This window comes from Pan paniscus, chromosome 4 (assembly GCF_029289425.2).
Source record: "Pan paniscus chromosome 4, NHGRI_mPanPan1-v2.0_pri, whole genome shotgun sequence".
NCBI lineage: Eukaryota > Metazoa > Chordata > Mammalia > Primates > Hominidae > Pan > Pan paniscus.
The window spans coordinates 59,623,100-59,646,104 of record NC_073253.2 but is presented as its reverse complement, the minus strand read 5'-3'; the positions used below and the strand labels follow the sequence as shown (position 1 = coordinate 59,646,104).

Here is a 23,005-nt window from a genome sequence, read left to right as displayed (position 1 = left end):
GGAGCTTGGGCAAGTTGCTTAACCTCTGTGCATCTTAATTTGTCATTTGTAAAATAAGGATCATAGTAGTACCTATTTCATTGGGTACTAAGAGGATTCAATGAGTTATAAAAGGAAATACAGTGAGCTTCAGATTTGTATTTTGTTTTATATATTTTGTAATTGACATATAATGTATATTTTAATTGAATATCTGCTATGTTCCAGGCACACAACTTCCTCTAAGCATTTGCATAATGGGGCCCCACATACCAGGAAGCCCCAGAGGCTGCAGTCTGCCATCAGCTTCTACAGATGCCTTGCATTCAGGCCTTGTCTGTACTCTTGGTGTCTCCGCCTGCTGTCACCTGCATTACCAGGACTAACTCCTGTGACTTCTTACTGCAAATACTGTAACCCAGAATGGTAACTCTGAGATTCCCCAAAGGAGTAAACATTCCAAATCCAAGTTTCTCTCTTACCACTCTGTCTCAACAGAGCCAGCAACTGATGCAAAACAATAAACAACATCCATTTTTTAGCCAGGCCTCACAATATTGTCCAGATTGGCAATGCGACATGTTTAAACTGAAGAAGTTTTAGTCTACATTATATAAGATTATATCAACTATCACTCAACCTTTTTTTTTTTTTTTTGAGGTAGAGTCTCACTCTGTCATGAGGCTGGAGGGCAGTGGCACGATCTCGGCTCGCTGCAACCTCTGCCCACCTCCTGGGTTCAAGCGATTCTCCTGCCTCAGCCTCCTGAGTAGCTTGGGATTACAGGTGAGTGCCACCACGTCCAGCTAATTTTCCTATTTTTAGTAGAGACGGGGTTTCACCATGTTGGCCAGGATGGTCTCGATCTCCTGATCTCATGATCCGCCCTCCTTGGCCTCTCAAAGTGCTGGGATTACAGGCATGAGCCACCGTGTCCAGCATCACTCAACATTTTAATATTCAATAATATTTAATATTTTTAATGCTATTATAATGATAGGCATCTACTTTGCCATGCATTGTCCATTAGGCACTTAGAAGCAAAATTAATTAGAATCATAAGGAAAATTATATTTATTCAATTATCCAGAGTATGAATTCATCTTCCATTCCCTACGTCCCATTCGTTTTTAATATAATTAAATGAACACAACTTTTCAGCACTGTCCTTCTACTAAAACCTTAGAAATCATTGTTTAGGGGTTCTTTCCTTGAATTTATCTTTTTAAGCCACTTCTTTGGGCATGATACCTACACTGTCAAATCTATATTTAAAGTCCTCAAAATATTCAAATGGCCAACCCCTTTTACTGAATCAGTACTTCTATATTAACTTACAAAAATTATTGTACTGCCAGGAAAAGGCTGACTACAGGAGAACGTGGTCTAACAGCCACTTAAAGGTTCAAAAAAATTTCTATTTGCCTATTAATTAGGCAATCTCAACTTTTCTTCTTGTTTTTCTAACTGTGGAGGGAAAAGAAAGGTAAGCTTTGAGGTTAGACAAACCTGGGTTTGAACCATTCAGTGAGTTACTTTAGAAAACTCATCCACCCTGAACTTCAATAAGTGGTCCTCAGATGAGAAAAGAGAACAGACAGTCCTTGGTTTCCATGGGGGATTGGCTCCAGGACCCTCTGCAGATACTAAAATCTGTGGATGCTCAAGTTCCTATATGAAATGCTGTAATATTTGCATGTAACCTACACATATCCACCTGTATACTTTAAATCATCTCTAGATTACTTATACCTAATACAATGACAATGTTGTGTAATTATTAGACTGTATTTTTTATTTTGTATTATTTTTTATATTTTTTTGTTCAAATATTTACAATTTGCAGTTCATTGAATCTGCAGATCTAGAACCCGCAGATACAAAAGGCTAACTATAATAATACTAAAGCTACTAACTCTACTGAATTAAATAAGCAAGCATCAGGTGCTTAGCAAAGGGAAGATATTTTCTCACACCTAGTGAATCCAAAGCCAAGCCACCCACATCTACTACTGGAATGTGGATGAGTCTCCTGAACAGGCCCCACTAGTTCCCATCTGATCCCTGTATAATCCATCTTCCATTCAACAGCCAGAGCAAGTTTTCAACATGTAAATCTGGTGCTATCACCTCCTGCTTAAAACTATTTAATAGTTTAAGAGTAATCTTAACAGAAACCCAACTCCCAGCCACAACTGCCAGGCCCTACGGAATCTTAACTGGGCTCCCCTGGGGCTTGGGTTCACAGCCAATTTCTTTGAGCCACTCTTCAGCATCTGATACCCCAACCTCTGAGATTCCTATGAGCAGCTATACCACTGTCTCATACTTGCTGAAGACAAATAGCGCCAATCTATATGCTCAGGGAACTACTTGGGGTTTTCTGTAAGTCCCAGGGATCCCTGTGCCCAACTCAGGTGGTAGTATCTACCTACTTTTTTCCCCAGGGACTCACCCTATTTCCCTTTTCTTTTTCAAGGGATACCACTTTTTCCTAAGTCTTGTAGATTTTCTCCTTACCCCTATCCCTAAAGCCTGGCTGCCAAGTGGCAGGAGCCCTCCCTCCCTCCCTTGCTATTGATGTTCTTGCTTCTCCAAAGGTGTGCACACTGGCCCTTCTTTATGAATGGGTTTTAGTGCTAAGGACTAAAGAGAACAGATATGTGGAGGTTGATATAAAAATCTAACAACTAAAGGCAGTATAGTCATTGCCTATGTTTCTGACATGTCGTGTGGATAAGCAAGCCACTGAAACTCCTGCCCTCCACTTGTTATCAGCAAGCGGATCTCTCCAAAGTCCTCCCTTCACTCTCAAACCAGAAGGCAGAATCACAACCCATGAACCAGGTGAGCTATAGACCCTTGTAAGCCCACTCCTTTCAGATGAACAGTTTGCATTTCTGAGGGCAGAGTTCCTATTCAAGCGTTTCATTAAGATAGTGAATAATGTCTAGTAACTATACCTATAGAAATCGAGTAGAACCACGCACAATTCAATTTAAAAGGATGGCCTTATCTTACAAGTCACAAGAGAAGGAAAAAAAAGGCATTTACTAAGGTTCTACTATGCGCTAGGTATTTTTATACTGTCATCTCACTCAGCGCTCACAATTAGAGCAACATGGGTATTTCCAGGCCTGTTTCTCATATTAAAAAAACAAAAGGATACTAGCCCGAGGCTAGCAAGTGGCAGAAGGTAGACTACTGCCTAGGTCTAATTCTAAGCCAGTCCTTTTCCAACTCTTCAACCTCACACGGTGTTGCAAAGAGACAGTTGGATATTCAAGAAATACTTTTAAGTAGAAATTGAATTTTAATTAGAGACTGAAATGAGAAACAACATGTTCAAATGTACTGTATATAAAATTTTAACACACACCACCCACACATAACTCATGCTGCCAGAGTAACTTGGGGTAGGGGGAGAGATCAAGCCTCATGATAAAACCTATGTTCTGCCTTCTCACTGAAGATCAGCTCAACATTGCACAGTGAGCTACTTTCCAATCTGTAACATTTGCAACTATGATTCTGTTGGAATCCTGTTTTTCCTCAATGCTACACCAAAAAGAGAACAAAATGCAGAACCAAATAAACTATTTGATAAGCCTTCAGTTCTCAACCATGTCTAAAGGCAGTTTTTGTGTTCATCAGAACAGCTTCATTGTCCTCACTGATTAATATATAATAATAATAAACATGTAAGTAAATATCATAAATATAGGCTTGTAAAAAGTCAAATATAGTAAAATATCCCTTGTTTAATAGTTCTGCATAAAATTAGTTGGAAAAAACTCCACTGCCTAAATGAAAAGTAACATGTTAGTTCCTCCCCTATACCACAATGTTTTCTTAAATAACTCATAGTAAAGTGAAGAGAGATTGGCTGATACATTAGGACCAACCTAGAAGCAAGGAAAAAGTTGAAAGGAACTTTGCATCTATTCCAACCTCTCACTCAGTGCATGAACCCCTTTCAGGCAGGTCCCTAACAGGCAGGGACCCAGCTTCTGTTCTGTCATTTCCTACTCAAGGAAGATGAACAAATCTTAAGAGAATTCTTCTTTACCTGAACCAATACCTGGCCTGCCTATGATCATGACCTGCTCAGATTCATAGAAGACTTTATGCCCTTCAAACAACTAAAGCCACTCATCATATCATCTTTTTTCTTTTTTTTTTATTGTTTTGGGACGAAGTCTCACTCTGTCGCCAGGCTGGAATGCAGTGGCACGATCTCAGCTCACTGCAACCTCCGCCTCCTGGGCTCAAGCAATTCTGCCTCAGCCTCCCAAGCAGCTGGGACTACAGGCACGTGCCACCCACACCCAGCTAATTTTTGTATTTTAGTTTCACCATGTTGGCCAGGCTGGTCTTGAACTCCTGACCTCATGTGATCCGCCTGCCTTGGCCTCCCAAACTGTCTTGCTCTTCTTTAAAGGTTCTCCCCAAGTCCAAAAGCCAAAACTCCAATGCCAATGAAAAGTATCATGCAATACTGCCTCTCTTCTTTGAGGAGGTAGGTAAATCCTATTCCACTAACCCAGAGGCTGGCAAATTCCAATCTGTGGGAAAATCCAGTCCACTGCCTGGTTTTGCCAATAAAGTTCTGTTGAAACACAACCACAGCCATCTGCCTATCTATTATCTACAGCTGCTTTCAAACTACTAAGGTGGAGTTCAGTAGTTGAAAGAAAGACATATGTATATTACGTTCAGTGTTACAGGCTACAGTCTCAGTAGTTACAAGGGTCATCCCTGTATTATTTAGGATGCCCAAATGCCTGCCAAACATTAAGCTCACAATAAGTATTTGCTGAGTAAGGAAGGTCAGAAAAGGAAAGAGGGAGATTAGAAAGAAGGGAAGGTAGGGCTTTTCTTCTCCCAAAACTAACCTGAAATCCAGCCTTATAGAATACTTTAAAACCTGACAGATCCTTGTCTTGCTGCAAGATCTTTTAACACAGGGCTACACAGCAGAATTAAAATTGAGGACCTAAAGCGACTATGTTTCATTTCAGGCACATAAACACTGATTAAAATATCATTTAATAAAACAAAAGTCCTTGTTAATTTTGAATGCACAGGAAAATACTACTCATAGTGTTAGAAGCATATGTATTTGTTATTGTTGCTACTGCTTATTGTCTTAATATCACTCACTGCAGTTATATAAAGCAATTGGGATAAATAATCTTTCCCTCAGATGAACTCTTAAGCACTCTGGATTTGGGGAAATAGAAAAGAACTGCTTTAAGACAGATGAGGAAAAGACTGAATCATCAATGAGCTTACTATAACTCTTGATTCTTCATCTCCTTCATGTTTTAATAATCACTCACTTTTACGATGGTTTATTCAAGACAACCTTTGTAGAAAGTATTAAAATATGCATCACATCTTGCACAGCTTTTCAACTTTTTAAGCAACTTGTTTCATTATATTTGTGTTCTCTTACAAAGAATCTGATGTGAAGAATTTTAGAATTAGCAATGCAAGATCTTTCTCAACATGGAATCGAAATTTTTACTGAGTCCATTTTATGAAACTATTTCAAGTGAATATTAAGCGCACATGATTAATTATTTATGATAAAACAGGAAGAACTCAGAAGACATGAAATGGAAAATAGTCACCTATGGGTATTAACAAAGATCCCCAGTATAGTTAGGTATTCTCCCCAAATAATGACATAATGAAACTAAAACATCACTAGCACAGGAATCTCAGGATGCATAAAAATTGCAGCCTACATCCACAGAAATAATAAAGAGGGGCTGCACTCCAGGCTCAAAAAGTGATGCTACCCACAGCCCAAGGCCAGGTCAGTAGGGACCCTGAAAGAGTCAGGAAATGCAAAGGAAACCTAGGAGCAATCGCGTGATCACATCTAAATGACCCAACCTTTAAAACACACATAGAAATCCCAAAAAATCATAGGAAAAAGTATGTTACACTGAAAAAAAATTACTGGTGAACAATATAAAATATACATTTCTATACAAAATGAAACAAAGAGAGAAATCCAATAATCCCAAGAGGTTTTCTACTTTAGCCCAGTGACTTGAAAAGAGAACCAGCCTCATTCAGGAAACATTCAAAATGACCAAGAACAGCAACATTACCCAATAAATCGTCCCAATGCTCCTTCCTTTACCATACCCTGCCTCTCAGGAAACATTCATACAGGAAGAAGGGATAAAAGAGCTGGCCAATAAATCACATGCTCTGCTTCTCAAAAGCAGAAACTTGACTTTCAAATTGTTTGACTCCAATGAAATAGGAACTGAAGGCTCCAAACAATAACAGAATTCCAGAGTAGCACCTCAGAAAACTCATCTACTGAGTCGGCTCGTGTGGCCGAACTTAGGTAACAGCTGTAAGCATAACTGGCCTGAGGAGAGATGTGGGCCACCCTCTTCCCTGCCAGGACCTTTCACCCTGTGAATCAGAAATAGCTGCCACTTAAAACACCAGCAAGCAGTTGAAGTGTCTTTAACCCAGTTACCCTACACTATGCGTATTAGGCAGAGGCAGGGAGATTTTTGGAAGGCTGGTAGGGGGAAAATGAATCGAAATGGAGCAAAATCTTTTTGGTGACAACAGTACCATAAGTCCTTGTTTTATATACACTTTTGTAGTACTTACAGAATTAGGCTCTCTTTTAAATGCTTTATATATACATTAACTCAATTCTGCGAGGTAGGTATTTAATACTATCATTACACCCACTTTGCATACAAGGAAACAGGCACGGAGGCTGCAAAGCAGGTAAGTCACAGAGCTTGAATGCAAATGCAGGCAGTCTGGCTCTGCCCCTGACCATTATTATGTGCAGCATCTCAGTCCAATCAAATATTTACTCAGCACCTGTCATGTGTACTTGTGCCAGGTTCTGGGCATATTAAGAGGCCTGCAACCCAGCCCTGCACTGTGCCACAATGTGCTCTGTCCTATAACACAGACAGGAACAAAGGCCCGAGGCTGGGTCATGGCTAGCACATTAGGCACCTCTGTGCCAGTTCACAATGGGGATCTGGGCAAGCCAAGCAGGGGCTGGATTTCAGCCCCACTTGCCCCCTTGGCCAGGCACTTCTGTGCAGTGTCTAACAGGCCTCGCTGTCTGAGGCAGCCCTGCAGTGGCCCTGGAAGGACCCTCAATTCTGTTTTGGTAGTGAAAGGTTGGGAGAAGAGAAGCCCTCTTTCCTAACGAGTTCTGCAGAGTTAATGCACCACCACCACTGTGGCAGAGGGTTGTATGGAAAGGCTGGAAAGGGCAGGTACTAGTGTGAGATGGGCTTATTGGAAAGGAGGCACAGAGCAGTGTACAGTAAGGATGACCTTAATATGAAAGGTGCTATTTCATCTAGCATTTCCCTGGTTTAGGTAGTTGGGAGAAGATTAGGCCCAGGTTTATTGTGCTACAGAGGGTCCTCATTCAGATTACTAAACCCACAGCTCAATTACTGGATTCGTAAGACTCTCGGCCTATTTTTTTCTACTAAGAGGGGTTGCACTACCAGGGGAGTTCTAGTTCCTGATGAATGGGCAGACTGGACCCCCCTCAAGGGACTCAGTTGCTGTCTGGATCTATCACTAGGCTGGATTTCTTTGGAGGGGTCCCTGGGATTGAGACCTGCCAGCTTCAGGTTCCTGGGGCAGAGAATTGGTAGTTTGAAGTGCTGAGTCCAGAAGCTAATGAAGATGGCCCAGGCCAAGGCCTTTCCAACAGGACTGAAATCTGGTTGCAGGCAGTTGTTGGAGCCTGGAGTTTGTTTTGTTGTGGGCAGCCTGCTTAGGGCTGTTTTGTTAGGGCAGTTTGTAAGGTTAGCCCTCTTATGTTATGTCTGGAACAATTGTATAGTAATCTGGATGCATTGTTAGTAAAGCTAAAATGGGCTCTGTGATCATGACTTCTATCTAATTAAAATGATAAGGAGCATAGTATTGTGGAAATAATTTTTAGTTTTCTCTCCCCTTGGAGAGTCTACCTCTGACCTCTGCAGTCTTCAATTCACACCCCTATTGTCTGACCACATTGAACTTTCTTTCCCTCCAGTTTTCTGACTTGTTACTCCATACAACATTTATGGTTCAGCCTCATCAAGACCACCAGGCCCTTCCATCTTCTACTTTCTTTTTTTTTGAGACGGAGTCTCGCTCTGTCGCCCAGGCTGGAGTGCAGTGGCACAATCTTGGCTCACTGCAAGCTCCGCCTCCCGGGTTCACGCCATTCTCCTGCCTCAGCCTCCCCAGCAGCTGGGACTACAGGTGCACGCTGCCACGCCCGGCTAATTTTTGTATTTTTAGTAGAGACGGGGTTTCACCGTGTTAGCCAGGATGGTCTCGATCTCCTGACCTTGTGATCCGCCCACCTCGGCCTCCCAAAGTGCTGGGATTACAGGCGTGAGAAAGTAGAAGAAAGTAGAAATCTTCTACTTTATATGTGCCCTTCCTTCCTTTCCTATAACTCAGATCTCAGTCTATAATTTCAAATATTTTCTTACCAGTGTACTAAGTTCCCGCACCCCATTGTCTACCTATGGATTCACTTTAGATTAGGAAAAACCCTAACCCTTACCAATCTAACGGCCCACCTTCTTAAAACTACATCTAGATGGCTACAAAGGCTACAAGGAAAGAAAAAAGAAATCACACAACCATCTAAATGTGTACCAAGACGGTCTGCAACTTCAGCACGACACAAGTACCAACCCTCTGTGTCTCTGGTCATCCTCGGCCCTCTGTCTTCACTGCAGCTTCTTCAATCCTCCTCAGTTAAAACCGCTACCTGACCACATTTCAGTCACACTTGGCAAAATGACCTCACGTTCTACTTCACCAGCACTGCGCCATCTCTAGTCCCATTTAAGGAAAGCCACTCCCCAACCTTCCTGCCCCTCCAGTTCCAGCCCTTTCTCTTCTCTTTCCTGGTGAATGTCTCATAAAACATTCATTGGAGCAGCATCATTTCCTCATTCCCCACTCCTCCACTAATCGGCACTGCAACAAGGCCCATGACAGCCCTCTGGCCAAGGTCACCACTGACACGAATTCAGTGGTCATTTTCCAGTCATTATCTTCCATGATCTCTGGTCAACATTTAACAAAATTGGCCACTTTTTCCTGGAAAGTCTCTATCCTCAGCCTGCTTGACATCACACTCTCCAGGTTTCCTTCCAACCTCTCAGTTCTCTTTCTCCCAGACTCCTCTTTTTGGGTGCTGTTGGTTTTTTGTTTTTTTTTTTTCCTTTTCATTTTTTGTTTTGAGATGAGGTCTTGTTCTGTCACCCAGGCTGGAGTGCAGTGGCACAATCACGGCTCATTGCAGACTCAACATCCCAGGCTCAGGTGATCCTCCTGCCTCAGCCTCCCAGGTAATTGGGGCCACCGGTGCATGCCACCATGCTTGGCTATCTTATTTTTTTGTAGAGACAGGGGTCTCACTATGTTGCCCAGTCTAGTCTCAAACACCTGGCCCCAAGTGATCCTCCCGCCTTGGCCTCCAAAAGTGCTGAGATTACAGGCACAAGCCACCATGACTGGCTGCCAAGCTCCTCTTTGGTTCCTTTACTTTTGGTGATCCCATAAAAGCTGCATGTATACTACACGCCAGCAGTGGCTGAGGCCATAGGCATCCTCAAGTCTTTTCCTTTCCCACACAACTGAACCCACATGCATGGCTATGGCTTCAGCTACCATCTAAGTGGTTGCAAATGTGAGCTCAAACATTAGCCAGACCTAGGTTCAAATTCTGGCTCCACCATGTCTTACGCACAACATTTAATTTCTCTAAGCTTCAGTTTTCTAATCTCTAAAATGATAATAGTAAATGTATAGCATATAAAAAATACTGAGCACTGTGCCTCCTGCAAAATATTAATAATACAGTATAGTATACAGTATGTAACAATAAATGTTAGCTATTAGCTTTTTTTGTTTTGTTTTGTTTTGTTTTTTGAGATGGAGTCTCGTTCTGTCGCCAGGCTGGAATGCAGTGGCGCAATCTCGGCTCACTGCAATCTCCACCTCCTGGGTTCAAGTGATTCTCCTGCCTCAGCCTCCCAAGTAGCTGGGACTATAGGTGTGCACCACTATGCCTGGCTAATTTTTTGTATTTTAGTAGAGATGGGGTTTCATCATGTTGGCCAGATGGTCTGGATCTCCTGATCTCGTGATACACACACCTCGGCCTCTCAAAGTGCTGGGATTATAGGCGTGAGCCACCGCACCTGGCCCTAGGTATTAGTTTTAACTACATCTCCAAACCTCACCTCTGAGTTTCCATTTACCTATGTGAAATCTCAAGTTGAATTACTGCACAAGCAGTTCAAACTCAGTCACTCTAAAGTCAAACTTCTCCCTTTCCCACCAAACCTGCTATTTCTTCAGGGTTACAGATCATAGTGCATGACCCCATTACCCACCTCAATACCTACAGCGGTTTTAAAACATGCCCAAAAATTCTTCAACCTTCCTCCCACCAAGAGATATCTCCCTTCTGCCCTTGAACCTAGCAATGCCTTTTTTACTGCCTTGATGAAAAGAACACAGTAAAAGTGACACTGAATCACTGTTGAGGATTGGGTAGAAAAGACCAGGCAGTTTCTGCCAGTTTCTCTTGGTAGGTTTGCTCTGTAAGCCTTCAGCCTCAATATGAGAAGTCCAGCTATCTTGAGGCCATCACATAGAAAGACCACATGAAGAGAGATGCCCCAGGGAGCCACCCTTGTCCAGCACCCAGCTGTTGCAATGTACCCAGCTCAGATGCCAGGCATGTGTATGAAGCCTTGAGGTGACCCCACCCTCCATCTGATTACAACTTCATGAGGGATCCTGAACAATAACTGCCTAGTTGAACCCAGTCAACCCCCGATTCACGAGTACAATACATTGTTATTGTGTTAAACTATTGTTTTAAGGTGGTTCATTACTCAGATAACCAAAACAATGCTCAAACCAAAAACCTAAGAATTATCCCTGAGATCTATTCTGTTGTCATCTTCCACATCCAATTACAAAATTCTGGCAATTCTTAAATGTTGTTAAATCCATCTACATTTATGCATCCCTCCTGCCCCTTCCTGGTTGTGAACACCATCATCTCATTTCTGGATCAGGACCTCTTCCTAACTAGTCTTGCTCCAGTCTTCCCTCCCTTTCCAATCCTTCCCTGCACTGCAGACAGATCTGACCATGTCATTGCAGGCAAACTTTCAGAGTTTCCATGACCCTAGCTGGGCTCTGCAGCTTCATTTCTAGCACTGCTCCAAACCCTGCTCCAAAAACACAGAACCCCTGAAGTCCCTTGAAGTCATGGGGTTACTCACCCCCAAATTTCCGCACAGCTATTCCTTTTGCCTGGCTCTGGCCCTGCCTGTCACTGGGCCAACTTTACTCAGCTTTAATGTTGCAGATGTTAAAAGACTCCTCTGGGAAGTTCTCTTTGGCCCTGAAATCTAGGTTAGGTTGCCTTTCATGTGCTACTCTAGCCGTCTTTATTTCCCTCCAGATAGACTATGCTACTCCAAAATGTAATTGTTTATTTTTCATTGTACAGGAGCATAAGTACCTTGAGGGCAAACTAATGTCTTATTCACTCAACATTTTTTTTTAGGGAAAAAAGCAAATTTAAAAAGATAGAGCATTATGTTACAATTTTGGTAAAATTCTTAAAGCACACACAATGATACTATATATGGTTTACACCCACATGCATATATGATAAAAAGCCAAAAACATGCATGAGACTGTTACTCACTAACCTCGGGATAGTGGTCACCACTGAGAAGGGTGGAGGAGGAAGTGTGCAGGGAACAGGAGTCTTTAGTTTCATTTAAAGATCACCAGAATTTTGAAGTCAAAATGGCAAAATGTTCAATCAGGAAGGCAGGTACACAGAAGACTGTTATATTATTTTCTGTACTTTTCTGAATGCTTAAAATAATTCATAATTAGAAATAAAACTCTGAAAGAATTATATTTCTGTTTAGCTCCTGACTCCATGTCTATACTGATTAGGAACGGGTATAGACCTCCAATGCCTCAATCAGTGGTCCTGGAGTGCCTCCAGATTGTCATTCCCTTCCCCAAGAGAAAGAGAGAGAGAGGCCAGAGCAGCAGCTCTCCTGTTGAAAAAAGAACCCAAGGGAATCCCTCTTGGAGAGACATGGACATAATTAGTGGGATAAGTCCTCAACTCTGAAAGCAGCAGTCCAGAGGTTAAAACAGTTCCCAGCAAATCTAGGTACAGAGGAACTTGATAAATGAGATTGGCTTGCAAATGCAACTTTTCAGATGGTGAGCTACTATCAAAATCATGTAGGAGTGCTTGGCTCTATGAGCCAAAGGGCAGAACACCTACCTTTATGCACAGTGAAGGAGAGAGTGGGTAATCAATGAAAGCAAAATCAGTGAGCAGACTCCCGCCTCAAACACAAACCCACACAACTTCCCCAGTGGGAGCTGCACTGTCACTGAGTTCCCAGAGGGCCTCTCACAGGCAACCAGGTGACAGAAACAATCAAGTGACCCCTCAATTTCCAGAATTGTTATCTATGGTTCACACAGTCTCTCTCACTCATCCTCTCAACAATTATTAATTATAATAGTTAAGCAGCACCGAAGAATGCTCATGGCCATGGGCTTAGAATCAGACAAGCTCATACACTGATCCTGACCCTGACCCTCCACTGGTTATGCAATTCTGGGCAACACTCAACCTTTCAGAGTCTCAAGTTTCCTCTTTTCTAAGTTGCTATGTCTTTGTGGTTAACAGCACTGTTGGGAGGATTAAATTAGGTGATCCAAGGAAAACACTCAGCACTGTAAATGGTACACAGTCCTGTATTTACCAGACACTAGACTAGGTTCCAGTGATAAAATGGTGATTAAGATGGTCAGGGAACCAGCAATGATGCAGGTTACAGACTCAGATGCCAGCCATGTATTTAGCGCTAGAAATCTGAACTGGCCTTATAAATTGTGCGGCCCAGTGCAAAATGAAAACGCAAAGCACCTGTTCTAAAATTAAGATTTTTTTTTTTTTTTTTTTTTTTTTTCAGGATGGTGACCAAAGAGCAGTAAACCAGGCATGGGGCTCTTCTGAACCCAGCGGTTGCATGGCTGGGAAGCCAGCCCTGCTAAAAGTAGATGTGACTTGGTACTTTACAGACACTCGGAAAATGAGGGTCAACCAGAACTGGGCTTCTTAGACTCATCCAAACACCTGGGACATTGGGACATTCGGGGAGATGACAGGGGAGAGCCACAACATAACACAGGGGGCTGCAGGATCCAAAATAAAAGCCCCTCAATAATTTAATTTGTGGGAAGTATCAGAGGAAATTCCCACTTCTTGTCACCTACAATAGTTATGAGACCTTCCCTAACAAGCTTTCCTTCTCTTTAGTCTACCTTAGAAATAAATCCTTTTATAAAGTTAATACCATCAGGAGATTTTGCCCAGCTGAAGTCCATAAGCAACAGGCTGCTTATGGCCTAGTATCTATTGGGAACAGCTGACTTCCCAGGCAGTGCGTGGCAAAGGAACATAGCACAGTCTCACTACCTCTTCAAAAGAAATGGGGCTGGGCACGGTGGCTCACGCCTGTGATCCTAGCACTTTGGGAAGCTGAGGTAGGTGGATCACTTGAGGTCAGGAGATTGAGACCAGCCTGGGCAACATGGTGAAACCCTGTCTCTACCAAAAAATACAAAAACTAACCATACGCCTGTAGTCCCAGCTACTCAGGAGGCTTAGGTGGGATAATTGCTTGAACCCGGGAGGCAGAGGTTGCAGTGAGCTGAGATCAAGCCACTGCACTCCAGCCTGGATGACAGAGTGAGACCCTGTCAAGCAAGCAACCAAGAAAAGCAAGAAACAAACAAACAAACTGGGACTTGGGGCAGGTAGGAATGTGCCCCTGAAAGTGACACTAGGGGACTGAGTAAGGAGATCGCACCACTGCACTCCAGCCTGGATGACAGAGTGAGACCCTGTCAAAAAAGAAGAAGAAGAGAGGAAAAAAAGAAGAAAGAGGAGGAGAGGAAAAAAAGAAGAAAAAGAAGGAGAGGGGAGGGGAGAGGAGGGGAAGGGAGGGAAGAAAAACGAAACAAAACAAAACTGGGGCTTGGGGCAGGTAGGAATGTGCCCCCAAAAGTGACACTAGGGGGCTGAGTAAGGAGGTTGCCTGAAAATCTATATGTGGTCACCTGGTGGAACACTAGATGCTGAAGATCACCTCAGTGGCTATGACCAGGGTATGGAGACTGTAAGGCAGGAGTTCCCAGCACACAACATAGTTCTCTTCCTACCCAGCCTTCTCTGTAACAATCACCTGCCAGAGTCCTTGGGGACAAGGGCGCATCAGCCTGCCTGCTCATGGCCACTGCTTTCTTTAACATAGTAGTGGTCAAGGACCACTTTTCTGTACCTGTTTACTTAAGAAGCAATATACTAAAAATTTTGAGTGCATCCCAACTGCCTTAACACCAAGCTGCCTGAGCCTCTGCCTAGCACAAGGGAACTACTTGTAGGTGGAAGGCAATGAAGAGGGAGGGCCCTGGGGCCACAAGCGCAGTTCAACTACTTGCTAGCTGTGTGAACTTGAGGAAATTACACAACCTCCCTGAGCCTCAGTTTAATGCTATTACACATGCAAAGCACTTAGAACACTGGCACAGAGTAAGTGTTCAATAAATGTTAACTGATTTTGCCCTCCTGATTATAACTCATACACTTATCTCCTCTCACCCCCGACCTGAGCACTGCCCACATGCCAACAAGCATGTGGCTTTGGCATCTTTCAGAATGCAAGCCCCTAGAGGGCATGAATCAAGGTCCCTATGTGTCCTCTCCTAGGGCTCATACTGTTAGACTGGAACCACAGAAGTTTGGGAACCAGACTTAACACCTTTGTAGAAAAGTTCCTACCTAATGGTATGGATTTGCTCAAAACATTTTTGCTATATGAACTCCATATATGGTAGATCTGTTTATTGTGCTCAGATAATTTTTATCTTATAAATTATTAAGAAAGGAATATTTAATATGACTGCCTAATCCACTCGACATTTAGACTAAAAAGTGACCTACATTATCACTTTAAAGTTAGTCACAATAAATACAACTTACAATGTTCATAGATATTCAGGGTTAAAAACAACGAAACAATCTACTTTTTTTTTATCAATAAAGAAGTTCAGTTCACAGATAACTGAACATAATATGAAATCACAAATGTACCTTCACTCCTCTTTTCAAGTAGGATCCTTTACAATTTCATAGTGCCTGTGGGCTCTACCCTTTGTAGCACATCATGGGTTTCTATTGTTGGTTAGTTAGCTGGTTTTTATCCTGCAAATGGTGACAGATTTGTGATGATCAACCCAATTCTCTCACCACATCTTCCCCACTGACACATACATTTTTATGATGGCAGATACAGCCTATAACCAAGAAACTAAATAGGTCAAGTCCACCAGTCTATACAAAGAAATCTTATTAAACTAACCTATCAAATCTAATCTTATTAAATCCCAAACACTGGCAGGGCACGGTGGCTCACTCCTGTAATCCCAGCACTTTGGGAGATCGAGGCAGGTGGATCACCTGAGGTCAGGAGTTTGAGACCAGCCTGGCCAACATGGTGAAACCCCGTCTCTACTAAACATACAAAAATCAGCTGGGCATGGTGGTGGGCACCTGTAATCCCAGCTACTTAGGAGGCTGAGACAGGAGAATCACCCCATTGCACTCCAGCCTGCATGACAAGAGCAAAACTCTGTCACAAAAAAAAAAAAAAAAAATCCCCAACACGGTACAGTAGTTTCCCCTCATCCATGGGGGATATATTCCAAGTCCCAGTGGATACCTAAAACCACAGATAGTACTGAGCTATCATAGAACTAACTAACATAGCACAGAGCACACTATGTTTTTTCCTATACACACACACCTATGATAGAGTTTAATGTGTAAATTAGGCATAGTAAGTGATTAATAATAACTAATAATAAAAGTGAACAATGATAACAATATACGGTAATAAAAGTTATATGAATGTGGTCTCTCTCTCTCTTAAAATATCTTATTGTACTTTACTCACTTATTTTGAGACCTCGGTGGACCATGGTTAACTGAAACCTTGAAAAGTAAAACTGTGGATGGGAGGGTGGAGGCTACTATAAACAAATGCAATGAATATTAATTGACAATTAGCATCCAAGACTAATCAACCATTTTTACTTGTCACATTTTCAAGTCTAAGTTTATATTTTAGTTCACAATAAAACACACAAAATGAGAGAAATGTACTAGAAAGCAAAGAAGCACATCAGAAGCTACCCCCTCCCCTATGTGCCTTACTTAACCTGTCCTGCCACAGGTTCCTCTAGAGCCACACGACTGCCAGTCCTGCAGTCAAGGAGGATATTACAGCTGAGGGTTCATCCCGCATGACTTTCAGGGCCATGCACAAAGTAGGGGCTCCATAAATATTTGTTGAATAGATAAATTATTCAAATGGGTTTTATTTTCGTAGCTTTTAAAAGATTCTTAAAAGAGTCTTGTGACTTCCTGCTTGTTGATTACAACTCCCAGTATTTCCATAAATTGAGACTAGTTTAAAAGGTATGTCAATACCACTAAGCAGTAACAGTCATTCTACAGCAGGTATAAAAGTAACATCAGCAACATAATCACAATACGTTAACTTTTTTTTTTTTTTTTGTCTTGAGACGGAGTCTCACTCTGTCGCCCAGGCTGGAGTGCAGTTGTGCGATCTCACTGCAACCTCTGCCTCCTGGGTTCAAGCGATTCTCCTGCCTCAGCCTCCCAAGTAGCTGAGATTACAGGTATGCGCCACGACACCCAGCTAATTTTTCTATTTTAAGTGGAGATGGGGTTTCTCCATGTCAGCCAGGCTGATCTCAAACTCCTGACCTCAAGTGATCCGCCTGTCTCGCCCTCCCAAAGTCCTGGGATTACGGGCGTGAGCCACCTCGCCCAGCCACACAATACGTTAACATTTTATATTTGAAAAGCAACGTACTGTTTACAAATGGCTTTCCCTCCACTATCTCATTTAATCATCATAGGTATTACACAGAGTACAACCAATTCTACCACTGTTGTTTTGATGGCGCAGAAGGAAAAAAGGTTAATTCCAGATCAATCATCACATGAGTCAAGACAGAAAATTTTGAACTGAAAGGAATCTGGAAGTTGATCTTGTCCAACCTCCCAGGAAAACTCGAGAAATGTGTTTTTGTCTTTCATTTTAACCTGACTATTTTCTCCTACCTTATCCAAAAAGCTCTGCACATTGTGTTACTAGTTCTACCTATGAGAAGAAAGAGTAAGATGCTGGTACTGCCTGTTGGGACAGCAGCTAAATGTTTACCCAGAGACTTGGCAGATGTAAACATGGCCTTTAAACCCCATCATGGAAAGGGGAAAAGTTGTGTGCCCTTCTAGGAAGATTCACTCATCAACTGGAAAACAGAGATTTTTATGTTTAAATTGCCACCCTGGCTAAAAGGATTATATCTTGATCATCTTCAAGTTAAGAGTAAAGGATACATTCTGCATTCCCCTGAACAAAACACCTAATCCAAACAGATTTTATCTTGTCTCAGTTTAAAAACTGGTGAAAAAAAGCAGAATTTTCCTTTCCATTTCATATTCATCTGATTCAACAAATAAAATATCGGGCCCTAACTATTAATACACGCCAGAAACCAAGTCAGGCACCGCACCAGGTGATACATCTAATTGATTAGGATTAGCAAATTTCTATTCTTTCCCTCAACTGAAATCAATAAAACCCTGTCTTAAATATTAAAGTACTATCCCTGTCCCTCACCTTGACTGTCACTTCTGAGAACATTTGTTTTAAGAAATCAACAGCGACCCGAAGATCAGTAGAGCTTCTTCATCTGGTTTAATATCTCAATCTTATTAAAAGGATGAATCCTGTTAAGACAAAATAGCACCTCCACCTTTCTCTCCCTTCTTCCTTTCCACTCTCCTCCAAATAAAAAGGTTAAGTGATGACATCCAGCCCAAAGAACAATGAACAATACATACATACACACACACAGCTCTCTCTTCCAGTTTCCAACAGGAACAACACAAGAAAGTCAAATACTGATTAAAAAGAAATGACACACACCATCAATCTTGTCAGTGCATGGAAAGGGAACTTACTCTAATCCATTCAGCAAAATCTGGAGTCAAACTTGGAATGAAAGGAGTATTTTTTTTTTTTCCCTGCAAGGTAATAAAAGAACTCAGGAATTTTTTAAAAATAAAATAAGATACCAGATGCAAATAAATTGATTTCTATTCCTCAGAAATAGGGCTTTTAATAAACGCCACACAGAGTATGCATAAGCAAGCAAGTCAATCCGAAAGACAGGAAGAGAAAAATAATGTGTGGCACATCATTTTCTCTGAAAGTCGACAAGCAAAAGGTGAACACAAAAAGGCTACCTCGGGAGGGCTAGTTTTTTGTTTTGAGATGGTTTTTCTGTTTGTTTCCATCCAGTTTAATGCTAAAGAATTTTCTGAAATCTTTTCACAGGGGACACTTGGCACACTCACAAAAACTAAACTGTTTCCTTTAAGATTTCTTTTCTCACCTCCAAAGAGTAGCCACTGGCTTTTATGGGGTTGGTCACTGCACTTGTGAATTTTAGATGGATAAAGTGGCAAAATAATGATTTTTTAAAAAATATAAAAGTAAAACTAAGATGTATGGCAAGTAAAGCTTTTTAAAAAGCCAAGTCAAATTTGGGGCCTGCTGATTTTGACACAAAGCTGTTAGTAAATTGGCAAAGAAATTAATCTGCTTTTAGGGTAAACTTGAGCCCAGGTAAAACAAAAAGGCCAAGTCAAATTTGTGACCTGTTGATTTTGACACAAAGCTGTTAGTAAATTGGCAAATAAATTAATCTGCTTTTAAGGTAACCAGAGTTATCAGAGTTATCAATTTTGTTTTCACTAAGCATTTTGATAGGTTTGGCACCTCAAAGACAGCTTTGTGATGCAATTTATAAATTTAAAACACATCCGGTAAATAAAGAAAATAATAAAATGTCAGAACCACCTGATTTTCTTTTTTAAGAACTATTTAAGTATTCAAAATTAGCTTTTAGTAGTACAGGCAATGTCACCCTTTCCTACTTGGTAATTATCCCAACAAACTTTCGCTTTAATTTAGGCAGACTGCAAGACAAAAACCATGTATTGTATTTTATAAGATAAATTACAAATTAAATCAGTTATTTAACTTAGAAAATAATCTTCTGGACACTTTGGCAGCTCTCTTAACTTACAGGGCACCTTGTATTGTGAAGAATGTTCATAATCAGATAATCCCCTTAACCAGCTACAGTACTGAGTGAATAATATCCCTTTATCACAAAGATAAAGGAAGTTACTGCCATCAACAAATGAACAACAAAACAGAACTTGAACTCAGAATTTTAGATCCAGCTCCATTCACAAGGCCATGCATTAACTGTAGTCACCATCCTTTCCCACAAGACCATCAAGCTCTGAAGCATTAGGAGAAACATTTTCTTTATGTACACTAACATAAGCCCAAATACACAGATGACAGCACAAAGCCGGTCCGGCGTTTCTTGGCCATCAAAGCACGCACAGATTTTCTCAGTACAGCCTTAAGTGTAATTCCTAGAAGGCACTGGCAAATCTCTGCCAGGCCAATCTGCAGTCGAAAACCGAGTGCATGTGTCCAACAAGATGACAGGAGGGTCAATGTTTCTAACCGTCTACTTCAACTCTGGATGGCAATAGCGGTTCTGCCCAACATGGTAAACACAATAATCGTATAGGATCGAACACAAGTCTCTGTAAATGAGGATCCCCTTAAACGCAAACAAGCAACTCTGGGGAAATATAATTTCTGGAACAAAACATGGTGCTCGCATAATTCCACAAAGACACACATAGAAGTCCATTTTTAAAATGATGTTCGGTCCCAGCACTGTGCTGACACTTTTCCCACCTAAACTTCTCAGCACAAGCCTGGCCTAAACAGCCGGGTTCCAATCCGTGCACAGTGGAACCGCGGCACGCACCCAAGACCGGAATGGTGGGGCTATACCTGTCCCTACTCAGTCCTGTTCGTGCCAGCCTGCGAGGTAGTTTAGACCCGTCTGCTTTATGGTAATGTGCTTTTAAAACCCCGCCACGACCGAGGTCATAGCTTTAGAGATTTAATAACAATCAAATGACCAGGGCTGCTGGGCACTTAGTGAGCCATTCTGGTTATGGCTCTTTAATAGCACCTGGAGTTCTGCTCCAGGGAGAGCGGAAAACTCCTGCTCCCCCGGAAAGAAAGTCCTCTGCGGAGAGCGCAGAGGGAAGCCAGGAAGCCGATCGCGGGCAGGGGACGCGCCGCCGCGGCCGCCCCATCTCTCAAGCAGCCCCAGCGCGACCCTCGCCCTGCAGCCGTGCTGGCCCAGGCCGCACCTTTACCTGTCAGCTCCACCACCCACCGCCCTGGAGGCTGCCCCTCCGAGTCCAGGGAAAGGCTTACGAGCCGACTGCGGGAGAAAGAACCCCAGAGGCATCCTATCCCAAAGAAAGAAAGCAAAAAGGCTGCTCCTCAAGGCAGGGGGCCATCGGGCACGCCGAGATCCGAGAGGCGACATGCCGCCCCAGCCCTGCACCTACCAGATAATCCATGTACAGAAACGCCTCAGTTATCCGGAGATCAGACATCCGGCAGCCTAAAGCATCCGGAACGGCTCCGAACCCGGAAAAAAAAAAGCAGCGTCTCTGGCTGCGAGCGAGCAGCTCCTGAAAAAGCCAGCAACAGCGAAAATAGCCGAAAGCAGCCGACTAGCCGGAGATTACACAAGGGGCGCGGCGATTGGCCAGGCGGGCGGGCAGAAGGAAAGAAGCGCGCTCATTGGCTGCGGCGCCTATAAAAGGCAGGCCCCAGCCGGTAGCAGGAGAGAAACGCGGGAGTGGTGGGGGGTGCGGGTTCCTGTGTGCTGAGCGGAGGAGCCGGGGTGGGGGCGGTGCAAGCGGAAGAAAGAGCCAAGAGAGCGGAAAATCGGCTGGTGCTGTCGCCGCCCGAGTTTTGTGTTTACACAGCTTTCCAGCTGGGTACAACGGAGCCGAACTCCGTGTTCCCGGGCTGGAGAGCCTTGGAGTCCCCGCCAACCCCCAGTAGGAAGCGAGCGCTGTAACGTGGGAGGCGTGGTCGCCACTGATCTTGTCTACCCCCAGAGCCTTCCTAAAGGCTCTGCCGCCACGAGACTGCAACACCGGGAAAGAAGTGTGTGAAAGTGTACTCCGTAAACAGGCAATCCTGTACGCGACTTAGGGGCAGAAAGACCCTCCGCACTTTTATCATTTGAAAGTAAGGTGGACGATTCCAGCCTGGTGTCCCTGAGGGTACACACAGGCCCCCCGCGCAGCCAGAGGTGACTCAGGAACCCCCCTTCCAACCCCTGCGTAGAACGCCGAACAGTCTTCGGAGAATTCGCTTTCCTCCACGTGAAAAGGAAAAGAAAAACATTTGAGGGGTCGCAGTAGTCACTTGTACTCCCCAAACACATGGGAAGAAGTTGATCAGTTTGCATGCTTGGAGTCAAATTACGCTCAGCACAAATCCAGCGCCCCTGAATTAAATGAGCAGTAGAAGCTCTCTGCAAAAAACACAACAGTATTTGTGACCCGGTATTATTTCAAGAGGTAAAAACATCTATAAGCAGATGCATTTGGGACTTATGCATTTCCTGGTAATGTCAATATCGCATTAAGCTAGTGGGGTTGGGGAGGGAAAGCCTGAATCGGACAAGAAGCTGGCTTTTTTTTTTTTTTTTTAGGCTATAAATAACCAGACCATGCCAGACACATGTTCTTAGGCTATGTTCTTAGGCTCAGGTGATTGGAGTGCCCCCCCATCCCCACCCTCAGGGCTTAGGGAGAATGGAAGATAAGGTGGATGCTCTCACCTGTATGAATAGTTAGGGCTTGCATACATACAGTAAAGTTTCAAGAGTGAAACTTCATCAACTGAACTCTTTATGAAGTGACTGCCTGACTCTACACGTGATGTTTTAGGAGTTGAATTTTTACTTTCCCCCTAACTTGACACTTTTCTGTATCCTCAAGAAACAAATTTCCGTACCGTAAGTTTACCTGGGACTATCAAAACAGTTCTGTTAGATAACCGTGGAATTCACCCCAAATGTGCACATAACCAATAAGGGCGAGGCAGCCCCCTAGAGGGAGCTGTAGGTTGATGAGCCAAGTGATTTTAGGTATGCAGTCTAATTTCCAAACCTGTTTCCTCAGCTGCAAAACGAGAATTCCTACAGCCAGAAAGTTGTGAGGGTTTGGGCGGGGGGCGGGGGGCGGGGGGCGGGGGGCGGGGGGCGGGGGGCGGGGGGCGGGGGCGGGGGTGGGGGGGGTTGGGGAAGTTGTTTTTGTTTTTTTGAGACAGGTATTCTCTCTGTCGCCCAGGCTGGAGTGCAGTGGCGCGATCTCGGCTCACTGCAACCTCCGCCTCCCCGGCTCAAGCAACCTCCCACCTCAGCCTGCAGAATCGCTGGGACCACAGGTGTGCACGCATGACTACGCTCGTCTAATTTTTTGTATTTTGGGGGTAAAGACAAGGTCTCACTATGTTGCCCAGGCCTGTTTCTAACTCCTGGACTCAAGCAATCCGCCCACCTCGGCCTCCCAAAGGGCTATTAGATCCAATTTTGATTTTCCTTGGCATTCTGTTAATTCAAACACATGTAGGTTTAGAAGAGATTTTCACCTTGATTTTGGAGGAGATGGACGTCCATAAACATACACTCTTTAGCACAATTTGTTTAAAACTAATTTGGAAAACAAAACCTCTCAATGAGCAGAAATAGTCATGGAACATTTTTTGTTTGTTTTGCTTTTCTTCGTGAATAAGCATATTTAAAATAAGATAAAGGGCTTGAGTTAGCAAAGAGACACCTTATGGACCATTGTCTTCGTGATAAA

The 23,005-nt window shown here is 43.1% G+C and overlaps 1 protein-coding gene across 2 annotated transcripts in view; it reads right to left on the bottom strand.

Annotated features, from left to right (window-relative positions):
• ARL15 (ADP ribosylation factor like GTPase 15) overlaps positions 1-20,882 on the bottom strand; it is a 431,830-nt gene extending 410,948 nt beyond the window's left edge. Inside the window, exon 1 of one of the 2 annotated variants that reach the window (XM_014344906.4) lies at positions 20,687-20,882. In XM_014344906.4, the coding sequence (XP_014200392.1) occupies positions 20,687-20,734 (48 nt within the window). In that variant the 5' untranslated portion in view covers positions 20,735-20,882. The remainder of the gene's footprint in view (positions 1-20,686) is intronic. The other variant, XM_034960100.3, reaches the window with a different exon arrangement.
• Between the last annotated feature and the right edge of the window lie 2,123 nt (positions 20,883-23,005).